Raw genomic sequence first — 12,304 nt, forward strand, 5'->3', positions numbered from 1 at the left:
GGATTGAGTGTCCCCCTGCCTGTTTATATAAAACATGGTTGTCATGTTGTCCGTGAGTATGCGAACTACACAGTTGGCAATGATGAGAGAGAAGTGTCTGCACATGTTCCTGATGACCCTGAGCTCGAGAAGATTGATGTGTAATACTGTTTCATGAGGCAGCCACCTGCTCTTGGAGATATGATGTAGATGTGCGCCCCAACCTAATAAGCAGGCATCCATTGTGATCTGCATGGTTGGTTCAATTGATGAAAGGAGATCCCTGCTATAAGGCTGTCGGGTGACATTCACTATTTGAGAGAATCCAATGTTTTTGGGGATGGTAACTGTCTTGTGGAGTGGATAGTGGGACAATGTGATGCCAGACAGTGCTGCAGGGTGTGGAAGTAGACATGCGCATGTTGTACAACGTAGGTGGTGATGACCATATGACCCATGAGCCGAAGGCAGGTAAGTACAGTAGTGGAAGGGCTCATGGAGAGGACAGCTACCAGATCCTGAAGTGCGACAAAACAGTGGTGTGGGAGGTAAGCTCGGGCAGATAAGGGATTGAGGCAATCCCCAATAAACTCTATGTCCTGAATGGGATCGAAAGTCGATTTCTGTTCATTTATTAGTAGTGGTTGATGATGAAATGGGTGTTTGGTCCTAGAGACCACATTGGTGACCTCTGCATGTGATTGCAGGCATATAGGTAGGGAAAAATGATAACTCCCTGCTGTTGGAGGTAAGCTTTCACTACTGCTAGGACTTTTGAAAAGACACAGGTGCTGGAGGATAGTCTGAAGGGGAGGACTCTGTATTGAAGTGGTATTTGCCCATGGTGAATCAGAAAAGACATCTGTGAGAAGGGTATATTATGATGTGAAAGTATGTGTCCTGTATTTCGAGGCTGCCAACCAGTGCTGGGATGATGGAAGCCAGTGTGACCATCTTGAATCGCTGTTTTCATAGGAATGTGTTTAATTTGTGGAGATCTAAGATTGGTCTCCAACCCGCTGTGCGTTTCTTGGTCAGGAAGTATTTGGAGTAAAATCCCCTTCCCCGGAAGAGGTCTGGAACCCTCTCTATTGCTTCTAAGTGAAGGAGACCATCGATTTCTTGTCTGAGAAGAGTCTCATGGGAGGGGTCCCTGAGGAGGGACGGGACAGGAAGGAGGGTAGGGGGAAGTGAAATAAAGGGAATGGTGTATCCCATATGAATGATTTCTAACACCCACTGGTCCAATGTCATGGAATCCCAGTGATGGAAAAAGGGATGTAGCCTGTGGGCAAAAAGTTGATACTGGCTTGTTGGACTGGCTGTATGGGGAGGTCAGGCAGACCCTCGACCAAAAGTTCAAATCTGCTGCTTCGCAGCTTGGGAGCCCAAGGAGCACATCCTCTGGGACCGTTGTCTGGGTCAGTTGTAGTCAAACGGCCTCTGCTGAAGACCGTTATAGTAACTGCCTCTGTACGGCTGCGTCTAGACTGCGTGCCTCTGCCGACAGAAGGATGCAGTCTAGACAGCCTACCTGTGGTACAGAGTATAGTGCTTCCGTCAATATGGTGGCATGTACATTCCCAGCATTCAGAGTGTGGTTCAGGAATCTTTGCTGTTGTGCAGAACATCATCCAACTTGGTGGCAAAAAGCTTCTGTTTGTCAAAAGGCAGCTCCTCCACCTTAGACTGTAACTCGCTAGGTACTCTCGCTGCTTGGAGCCAGGAAGTTCTTCGCATCATGACTGCTGTCACTGTCTCCCTAGCTGCCATTGAATGAGGACTGGAGAGCTGTACAGGCGATGATGTGACACTCATGAATGACAGATCTGAGTATAGGCCTCTTGGAGTCTGGGAGACGTTCCATTAGTTCAGATAGCTTTAAATAGTTGTCAAAATCGTGATTCACTAGGAGCACGGAATAGTTTGCAATTTTAAGTTGCAGTGTGACAGAGGAATATAGTTTTCTGACAAATAGATCCAACTTTTAATGCTCCCTGTCATTAGGTGTGGATCTAAATTGTGAAGCTTTTGAATGGTGATTTGCAGCATCCATCAGTAGTGATTTGGGCTGCGGGTGAGAAAAAAGGAGGTCTAAGTCCTTAGGACGGACGAAATGCTTCCCGTCGGCTCTTTTGGAAGTAGATTGGATGGAGGCTGAAGTTACATCTCTTCCAATACCTCCATAACAGCCTCATCGATGGGCAGTGTGATCTTTCCCTGAGAGGTGAGATGGATATTTTTCAGGAGGCAGTGTTGTTTTCCCTTTAATTCCTGAAGCTGGGCCTCTTCGTTGGCAGCCACTCTCTTAAAAAGTTCTTGGAACTGTTTGATGTCATCTGTGGGATATGTATATCTTCAGGTATGACTGTTTCATCCAGAGGTGATGATGAATTGTTAGTAGGTGAGTTCCCAGGACTTTGTATGCCAGTCTGCTCATCCAGAATTTGGCATTCCTCCTCCTCTGAATCCATCATGGGTCAGAAGTGGGTGAGGAGGTGAGGCTGGTGGAGGTCTCCTCACCAACATAGATGGAGCTGTGGAATGGTGCCTACGGGAGCTCCAGTGTTCACATGGTGATCAATGGGGTGGATAGTGTGGAGGATATGGCCAATCAGTACCATGACAGGTGATGAGGCCTATCCCAGTGGGAGTAGTAGTGGCCGGAAGTCGTGGGAGAGGAGTGTTGGGAAGAAAAAACACTCCTTTGCTCATCCTCCCTCAGTATGGTGCACTCAGACAGTACTGGGGAACTCACATAGCATGGGAAAGTACAGGGCGAAAACGGCACTTGAGACAGCTCCCTAGATGGAGCATGTTGTCTGCCGTCCCTAGCCCATGCTGAAGGAACATAAGAGCGGCCCGGTGGTGCCAACTGCTGATTATGTGGAAGGACTTCCACTGGTACTGGGGCTCCTGAGGCAGGCGGCACTGGGGCCATTGCCAATACAGTGGACCTGGTACAGATGGTCTGCAAGGCACCTATTTGGTTGCTGGTGCCGAGGCCTTTGTCAGTGCCAGAGCCGAGGCTTCCTGGTAGGGTCTTTCTGGTGCTGGGGTTGAGCGGGTCGGTACCAAAGCGGTGCGGGTGGTAGTGGAAGCGGTGCCGGTGGATGGTCTCGGCATCGCAGTACTGGAGGTTCTGGGTTCGTCTCCTTTGTTCACTCTCGGAGACAGAGTAGGAGGAAGAGACTGCACCGGGGAAGCTCTCTTCTTCGAGTGTTTGTGGGGCAATGGAGAAACTGCCCTTTCCTTAGTAGTGACCACAAGGGGTCGAGGTGGCTGTGGCTCTTCAGAGGGCTGCATTCCAAAGAGAATCATACGGAGCCGAAGCCCCCTATCTTTTCTGGCTCTTGCCATAAGGCTGCAGCACTGCTCACATTTTTTTTTAAAGGCAACTGGAAAGAGAAATGTAACTACTGAACAATAAACTACAAGAAAAACTACGAGAAACTCTAACTATGCTGAGGAGAATGCCTGAGGCAAGAGAGGAGCTCTGACCACGACGTAGGGCGGTAAGCAAGGAACTGAAGGGGGCGGTTGAGCCGCGCATGCACGAGGCACCTCTCGTGCATGCGTGGCCCATGTGAGAACTGCTGCAAAAGTTCTGATCTGCAGCTTCGGGATGACCCATCACCAACAGAGGAGCACCCACGGGGATATCACTCAAAGAAGAATTTATGCTCTTATGCCATTGCAAAAACTCTGTGATTTATTGCTGGGTGAAAACATTCACCCTGTATTATCTGACGGAGCCTTCCTATCAACAGACTAGTCAATGGCACCACTCATGTATGTGAGGGTATGTCTACACTAGCTCGTTAATTCAAGCTAGGTAGGCAAATCAGGCAACCGGAGTTGCAAATGAAGCCCGGGATTTAAATATCCCAGGCTTTATTTGCATGTTCCCATCCGGCCGCCATTTTTAAATCCCCCTTAGTTCAAATGAACTGCCCACGGCTACACATGGCAGTTTAAAGTTAATCCGAACTAAGTCCTAAGGCTTCATTTGTAACTCTGGTTGCCTGATTTGCCTACCTAGCTCAAATTAACGAACTAGTGTAGACATACCCTAAGTGTTTACAACACTCTGCCTTAGTTTTCTTGATTTTGTAATAGTTGATGTTGTAACAGTGATGTTTAATAGTGACTGCTTTGTATTTCCTTTTGGTCTTAATATTTAAATGTTCATTGGCTTTTCCAAGTGCCATAAGACGGAGCAGTATTAATCCAAATTCCAAATTGGTTCTTTCTTCCCTACCCTTCCCTTCCCATCTCATATATTTATGTTGTGATATGTAATCTACACACACTGTACTGCAAACCAGATAATTTTAACACTTACTGCAATTTTTTTCATCTGACCCATCACCGCAATCATTATCTGTGTCACATAGCCAGATCCTGGGAATACACCTGTTATTGTCACAGGTGAACAAGGTTACTGGGCATGAGGTAGGACCTTGTGTAGGACAATGCTGTTCATCACTGCCATCAAGACAGTCACTATGCTTGTCACAACGCCAGCGACTTGGAATGCACTGCCCATTGCCACAGGTAAAGGCTGATGAAGCACAAGAATTATCTAAATGAGAAACAAAATTTGAAAACATTTGTACAGTGATATTTTCAAAACTTGCCTTCCTTGAAAATACATTTCAAGATTATAAATGTACTTATGTAATTTCTAAAAATGGTATCATAATCATTACTTATGGCAAGAGAGCAACAGAATTTTTTTTAAATGTTCTTAAATATTTTTGTAAATTGCAGTTATTAATAATAAGGTAAAATGTAAAGGTTTTTAAAATATTTCAAAATAATCTCAAAAAGAAGAAAAGTCACTTGCTCCTAAGAGTAATTTACTCCTTCTCACCAAAACGACATCTTGGTTTTTCTAGAGTAACAGTACAGATCCAGATTCTACCCTCAGTTACACACATGCAACCACAGTAAAGTAAATGTACCAGAGCTGGTCCCATGTACCAGAAGGCAATGCACCCACATTTTCCCAGGTATTCTGCCAATACATTAACTTTTACTTATAAATCACCTTGAAGATGCCAAGCACCAAATAAATATGCAGTATTCATCTGATACATTGCCTGTATTATATTATAAATAATAATTATCCTATTACTCTCACAATTTACTTTTAATTAACAAATACAGACACTTTGTATATTTAAGCCAATTTACAGCAAAGCCAAGAAATGAACAATAAAAGCTGAAAATGTACTCTTAATTCACTTTACTATAGAATGGGAAACAAGACATATAGGCACCAGGCGTGGGAGAACTCAAGTAGATAAAATAAAAACCTTTCCAAACCTTTAGCTAGAACTCAAATCCTGACACAATTTTGTTCAAACATCCACATACCTCTGCATTTACTAATTTCATTGGGAAGCAGAAATATCAAAATGCCACAGCAGCTATTCTTATATTACCTTGCAGCCTTACTAATCCCTTAAACTAATGGAAATCTCCTAGAAAAAGCCATTCTTGTGACACTGCAAGCCCCATTTTCAGTCAAAAGATGTATTGTGTTCACTGCAGGGGCCCAATTATGTATCCTCTATTCATGTGGGTAGATTCATTAACTTCGGTGGGACTAATCACATGAGTTAGGAAGTCTCGGAAGGGTAGACATGTTAAAGTTGGAACTAAAAAAACTTAAAAAACAACAGTGGTCCTACAGCACCATAGAGACTAACAAAAGTATATACATATATATTTATAAATATATATTTAATGTGTTATGCCCATTAAAGCTCATGATGCTATTTATATGTTTTTATTAGTCATTAAGGTTCTACATGACCATTTATGTTTTTGTGAGTTAGGAAGACTTCTAATATTTGTCTCGATAAGTAGCAAAAACCAGTACAGACTGAGTCACCAAAACTATTTGCAGGGCAAGTAAATTAGAAACACTACTCACTTAGTGATCCACAGTGTTGTTCATCACTGTTATCATGACAATCATCAACCCCATCACATTGGTAGTAGTTAGGCACACATCTTCCATTACCACAAGAAAATGAATAGGAGCCACATTGCAAAGTGGGTGGCTCATTTGATGGGTCTTCAATACATGTCAGCTGATTGGGACCCAGCTTCATACCATAAGGGCAGCCACAAACTCTCTGAAAATTAGGTACTGGGAAGCAGAAGTGGCTGCAGTCTCCATTGGGATTTGTTCCTCTATTACAATAGTTAGAACCTAAAAAGAAAAAATCCTGAGAGATTAATATACAGCCGATCCCCAAGTTACGAATGGTCGATTTACGACTGTTGTACTTACAACCAAACCTCCCATTAAGCGGTCGTAAAGGTGGTCCCCGAGTTACGAACGTGAGCCGCGCTTATGAACAGCCCGGTCGCATGTAAATGAATGGGGTCTGATTTACGAACACTTCGAGTTACGACCAAGTGTTTGATCCGTAACTCATTTGTAAGTCGGGGGATCGGCTGTATGTTCAATTTGTAATAGTCTGTAAACTGTTAAAACACCTTATTTATCATAAATCATAACAAACTGTAGAAGATTAAATTATATAAAACTGAATAATCTGAGTAAAGTTTTAAAATGTATGCAACGGCTAATTCTGCTCTCAGACTAATGCAAAGTCAAGAGTGTTACAATGGTATAAATGAGATCACAAGCAGGCTCACAATACAATAAGTCTATACCTACACTGCCCTTTCTTGCGCAAGAAAACATGCAAATGAGGCAAAGCAGTGAATATCGCCGTGCATCATTTGCATACTTAATGAGCTGCCATTTTTGTGCAAAACCCCCCTCTTGCACAAGAGCCGTTCTTCCTGAAAAAAAGCAACAGAATGGCTCTTGCTCAAGAGGGAGTTTTTGCCCAAAAGCCTTTTGCGCAAAATGGCGGTTCATTAAGTATGCAAATGAGGTGCGGTGATATTCACCGCTTCACCTCATTTGCATATTTACTTGCGCAAGAGAGGGCAGTGTAGATGTAGCCTACATGTTTAATAACACATTTCTCCTAACAACAGGGTGCTTATTTTAGTTTCAGTGCTGGAAAGTGCTTGCAAATAGATACACATGTATGCTGCAAACTGGAACTTGTTCCGGAGTAAGGACAGTGGGATTTGATATAATATTTGTATAGCACATTGTAAATGCAAAGCACTACATAAGCATAAAGTCCAACCATTAGATTTTGTTGCATTCTATGTTAAATTAGAAGTTTCAGCGCCAGCACACTGCATGTAATACTTTATTCAAATACCCACACGGAATTTCAGCTGAGTGAAGACACTAAAATAAAATTTTAGTCATATAAAAAGGTGATAATTTAAAGAATGGTACACCACAACTTGGAAGATATTATTCCAGTCTTCAAGTTTTTGTCACAAATAGTGCAGTTTAATCAAAATATCCTTTATTTGTGAAAGTGGAAATATTGGGTTGTAATGAATAATAAATTGGGCAGAATGTAATGAAATCATAATTTCATCTTTAAGAAGTTATAAAACAACTAGCAGATGCACCCACACAAAGCCACACCCAGTCACAGAAAAACAGTTACATAACCAGTGACAGCCCAAAAAGGTTATCTTTAAAGGTGAGAAGGCAAATCTTTTGACTTTTTGATGAGTACAAGTTACTTTACCTATTTGAGAATGAGCATCATAAGATTTTACATGCATAATATTGCTAATGCCCCTCCTAATAACAGTCATTTCTCCTCCATCTGACTTCCTCACTCGAACTATTCCTCCAAGTCTCCAGTCAGTAAAATATGCATAACCTGTATTGAAAGACAATTAATATTTAGTAGCAGTTATAATACAGTATGATACAAAAGATCAAATGATGCTGGATAAAACCTCAATCCTGGTCATGTAAATCTAATATATTCTTATACCTAGCCCTTTCAGGAATAATAAAAAATGGCAAAATGATTGCATAATGCATTGTGGAAGATATTCCATAAACTAATTTGCCACTAAACCTGTAGAAATACCTGATCCAAAAACCAGATCCAAACTGCCCTCCCACACTTTTTCTAAGCTCAAATCCAGGTGTGATTCTGGATCAGAATGTAATTACTTTGTTCCATCTAATTTCTAATACAATATTAAAAATTGCTTGCCGATAAACTTTTGCAACATCTGGAGATATTTTGTAAAATAACTTTTTAATATAATGTCATAAGGAAGGGGAAGATTCTGATATTTTTACTAATATCATGTGAGCTACTGTAGATAAATATCAGGACATCCACTGTATGCAACTGACTCAAGCCCACAAGTACAAGAGTACCTCTTGAGAAGTCAGTGGTGGCTGATGGAACCTCTCAGAGAGTTTGGTATAGTGTCTAATGATTACACTCCTTTCTAGAAACCATAACTAGTAGCATAACATACCCAATATATTACACTGAAAAGGTTAACTTAGTTATAAGTACGATCATTTAAACTCACAAATGATTTCAGTACATATGTGTAAAAAGTAGCTTTCAAAATTAAGCAGTGCTGAGTATATTTTATGACAGAAACTTTTTATGCCGTTTTTTGTGGAAAACCTGCAGCACAAAAGATTGCATAACACTTCACCATGTACAATCTCAGTTCATTACACAGTAAATGGTTATGGATTGTAATAACTATTTTTTTTCAATGTCAGACTCACCTCCAAAGAGAGTCAGGCCAAAGGGATGTGTCATCTGGCTAATGCGCTCAAGAGTCCTTCTGTCTAACCCATCAAAGGTACTGTGCTCAATTTTATCGAAAAAGGCATCAACCCAATAAAGCCTTAAAGCACTAAAAACATAAAAAGGATTAATCCCCCAAAATTACTTTTTTACAAAAAAAATAAGTTCCTCTCTCAATAAGTAAATAGCTCTAGAGTAGATTTTTCATGAAGTTATTTCAGAATTTTTTTCTGAGAAAATCTCAAATTTCCCATGTATTTTGACTTTTGAAAAAATTCAGCTCCCAGAGAAAATAAAAGCACTGCAACATGCAGTATGAAACAGTGTTCCATACTTTTCTTTCATGTAAACAATAAAAGATAGTTGCAAAGGTGTCTTTTACAATGTCCCCTGTTTAAAAAAAGAAACACCTCCACAGCTTCTCATCTGTCTTTTTCTTACCCCCAGTCAATGGCCAGGCCATTGGGCCAGCCAAGTGTTGTGTTCACAATTGGCAAAGCATGGGATCCATCACACCAGGCTCTCATTATTTTAGCAGGGCGGAACCAATCTGTCCAGAATATATAACTGAAAAAAAAAGAAGAAAATGCCTGGGAAATATTCTTAAACATCAAGAAATGGCTGTTTTTGTTCACCAAAAATAGTTTGGCTAACGCAAAAAATGCACAATTCAAAAAACATGCACTCTCTTTTTTGTGCCATGCCATCACATTCATTTAAAAAAATCAGAATCTCTCTTAGTTGGAAGAAATGGCTCTGTTCAGAAGCAATATATTTCATACTACTTATGCAGGTATTCCGCTAAAACTAAGTGAGGAGGAAAGGACACAGATTCATTACATCTGACCCCGAGAGGAGTAAATTGCACATCCCTGAGCCAGCTGAGTCCATTGCCTACCCTGTGAGAGGAGAGAGGGTGTTGACATTGCTCCAGTTTCAACAAGTCTTTCCTGTTTTTACAGTGTGACACCCGTGTGTGCACTTGAAATGGAGATAGTAGATGCAACTCAAGAGAAGCCAAGGCAATTTGAATGCAGTTAGGCTTCATTATAGCGTATGTAAACAGAGCACTAATGGACACTGACCAATAATATGCACATGGAAAGAGAAACCTCTGTTATTATTTGGAGAACAAAATGCTTCCACTTATATTTTTATGGTAACAGATCAGTGACTACAGCACTGGGAAATGATATTTTACAAAGCGAGCTCAGAGTACCAACATGAACTGGGAGGTGCAGAATAAGTTTCCATGCCTATGACTTAAAGGTGAAACATCAATTCAAGTAATCAGCTCATATGACAACATGTCATAATAAAACAGATGACAGCAACAGCTCTGAAGAACACATACCTGATCTATTTATTATATTGTTTTCCTATTCACATCTCTCCTAAATCTCAATCCTTGGCAGAAGTAAAGAGTTACTACAAAATATGATTTCTTGCAGCAGGTAATCATCTCAATTCAAAATGGTGGATAATAGAAAATTAAAGCTGAGTTCCAACACCACAACAGACTTTAAATATGTTTGCACAGATAAGTTACTAATTGAATGTGTTGTCAGGTAACAGGCCTGTCTTAAAAATGACTAATTTTGTGATTCTCAAAATCATTACAAAACAAGTGGTGAAGCTCAAGCAATAAAGCAGGGGTGGGGTACCTAAGACCCAGGGGCCGGATGTGGCCCCCAACTTGCCTGGATCTGGCCCCCCGAGGCTTGGGGCTCTCCCCAGCATTGGGAAGCCTGCACTGGCACTTCACCCCACCCAACCCCCTGCTGTTCCCCGTGGGGCTAGAGCACACAATCTACTAAACTAGCCCCTCTACGCTAGGGGGTGTGAAGGGTATCTTTCTCCTTTTTGTTTTGGTGGTGGTGGTGGTGGTGGTGGTGGTGGTGGGGTTTTTTGTTTGTTGGGGTTTGTTTTTGTTGTTTTGGGGGGGTTTGTTTTTTGTTTGTATTTTGGGGGGGTTTTTTGCTTTTTCACTTGTGCATGGCTCCCGAATGATTTTTCTGTGGATCAGTGGCTCCCAACCCTGAAATAAAGGAAACTAGTGTATCAGAAGTACAAAAAGCATGTTGCAGGAAAAAAGTACATTTTGAGAGAGAGAAGTATTAGCACAACTGAAAGATCATGCAGATAAACCTCACCAAGCAATAGAGCACATACGGCAGAAAGAGAGATGATTGTTGGATTGGCAGCAGAAAAAGGAAAATTATCTACTCCACTCAGGGCCAAATCAGAACCACTGTCACAGGAGTCAATGTTACAGCAAAGACTGGAAACTGAAAAATCACAAGGAACTCTTCTCATTGTAAAGTAACTTTGCAGGACCAATTAGCTGTGTTGAAGAGGGTGAGATGAAAGATATGATGACACCTGAGTAAGATAATACAGAACGGCAGGAAAAGGAAAGGTACAAGGAGAGAGAGTTTACCGAAGGACAATAGAGAGAGAGAGGCACCCTTCTAAGTACTTAAAAAAGAGTGTGTGTGTGTTGAGTGAGGTTCATAAATCTTGGAAACTACCCCAATAAATGCAGAATATTTCTTTAGGACAGTGAGGCATGCAGCACTTTGCTTTTTTCGCCTGTAATTAAGCATATAGCATTGCAAACACAGCAAGAAACCTCCAGATTTAACAGATTAATGAATAAAACTTGCTTGGTAAGACCAGCAGCCTCAAGGATCTGTTTAGTTACTGGTCACCAATAGTACGTATATCATTGGGTCCATTCCTATAGTGGTAGTAATGCTAGCAGCAAAACATCTATTTCATACACAGTAGCTGCTACTTTTCAGAAACTTTGTTCATTTAGGTATAAAATAGGCACATCTTTGTCAAGATTTTAATGTATAATGTGATTTAATTTAAAAAGCAAATCAAACCAAAAGATGACAAATTCCTTTCTTAATACTTACAGGTAGACTTTAATATGTCAGTGATTTTGTTCTGATCCTACAAAGCATCTACAGTTATAGAACTAAACTTAGCTGCTAAACACAACTCTACCAACAAACAAAGCTTCATATTCCAAGGTTCAGAGATTAAGAATGTTCATTATCAGCTCATTTCTACTCTTTTAGGATAGCTCAATCATTTATGGGAATGGGTTATTAAAAATGAAGATGCAATTAAAGAAAATATGAAAAGAATCATTAAGACACTTATAACAGGGATAAGAACCATAAGTATGTAGTGAAAGTGACACTTTAGCATATCTGCAGTTGTATGGAAAGTTACAATTAAGGCTAGGCATTTCTATCAAAAGAAATGCAGCCTCTTCTTTTCATCATATTACACAAATGTAAGTATGTCAAAGACAAACAGCACCATTTTAAAAATTTCAGATAGAATTATTCAAAAGAAAATGAAGTCATAAAAGGATCCAAACTTTATTTCTGAGAACAGCCCAATGTTAAAAGTAAAACATAAATAACTATCCTTAGACTCAGAGGGGTAGACATGTTAGTCTGTAACTAAAAAAAAAAAAACTTAAAAAACCCCAATGGTTTTGTAGCACCTTGAGACCAACAAAATATATAAATAGTATCATGAGCTTTGTGGCATCACCCCTTTCTTTAGATGACTATTATGGAGCAAGGGACACAGATTTCCAAAATCTGTGC

The 12,304-nt window shown here is 40.6% G+C and overlaps 1 protein-coding gene across 3 annotated transcripts in view; it reads right to left on the reverse strand.

The window, feature by feature from the left end:
- The window catches only part of LRP2 (LDL receptor related protein 2), a 220,019-nt gene that overhangs the window by 130,837 nt on the left and 76,878 nt on the right, over positions 1–12,304 (reverse strand). For all 3 annotated transcript variants that reach the window (XM_075933562.2, XM_075933563.2, XM_075933560.2), the window contains exons 18-22: positions 9,114–9,239; positions 8,651–8,781; positions 7,629–7,766; positions 5,924–6,205; positions 4,325–4,564 (exon numbers count right to left, since the gene is read on the reverse strand). In XM_075933562.2, the coding sequence (XP_075789677.2) occupies positions 4,325–4,564; positions 5,924–6,205; positions 7,629–7,766; positions 8,651–8,781; positions 9,114–9,239 (917 nt within the window). The remainder of the gene's footprint in view (positions 1–4,324; positions 4,565–5,923; positions 6,206–7,628; positions 7,767–8,650; positions 8,782–9,113; positions 9,240–12,304) is intronic.

Source organism: Pelodiscus sinensis, chromosome 7 (genome assembly GCF_052426305.1).
Source record: "Pelodiscus sinensis isolate ZL-2025 chromosome 7, ASM5242630v1, whole genome shotgun sequence".
Lineage (NCBI taxonomy): Eukaryota > Metazoa > Chordata > Testudines > Trionychidae > Pelodiscus > Pelodiscus sinensis.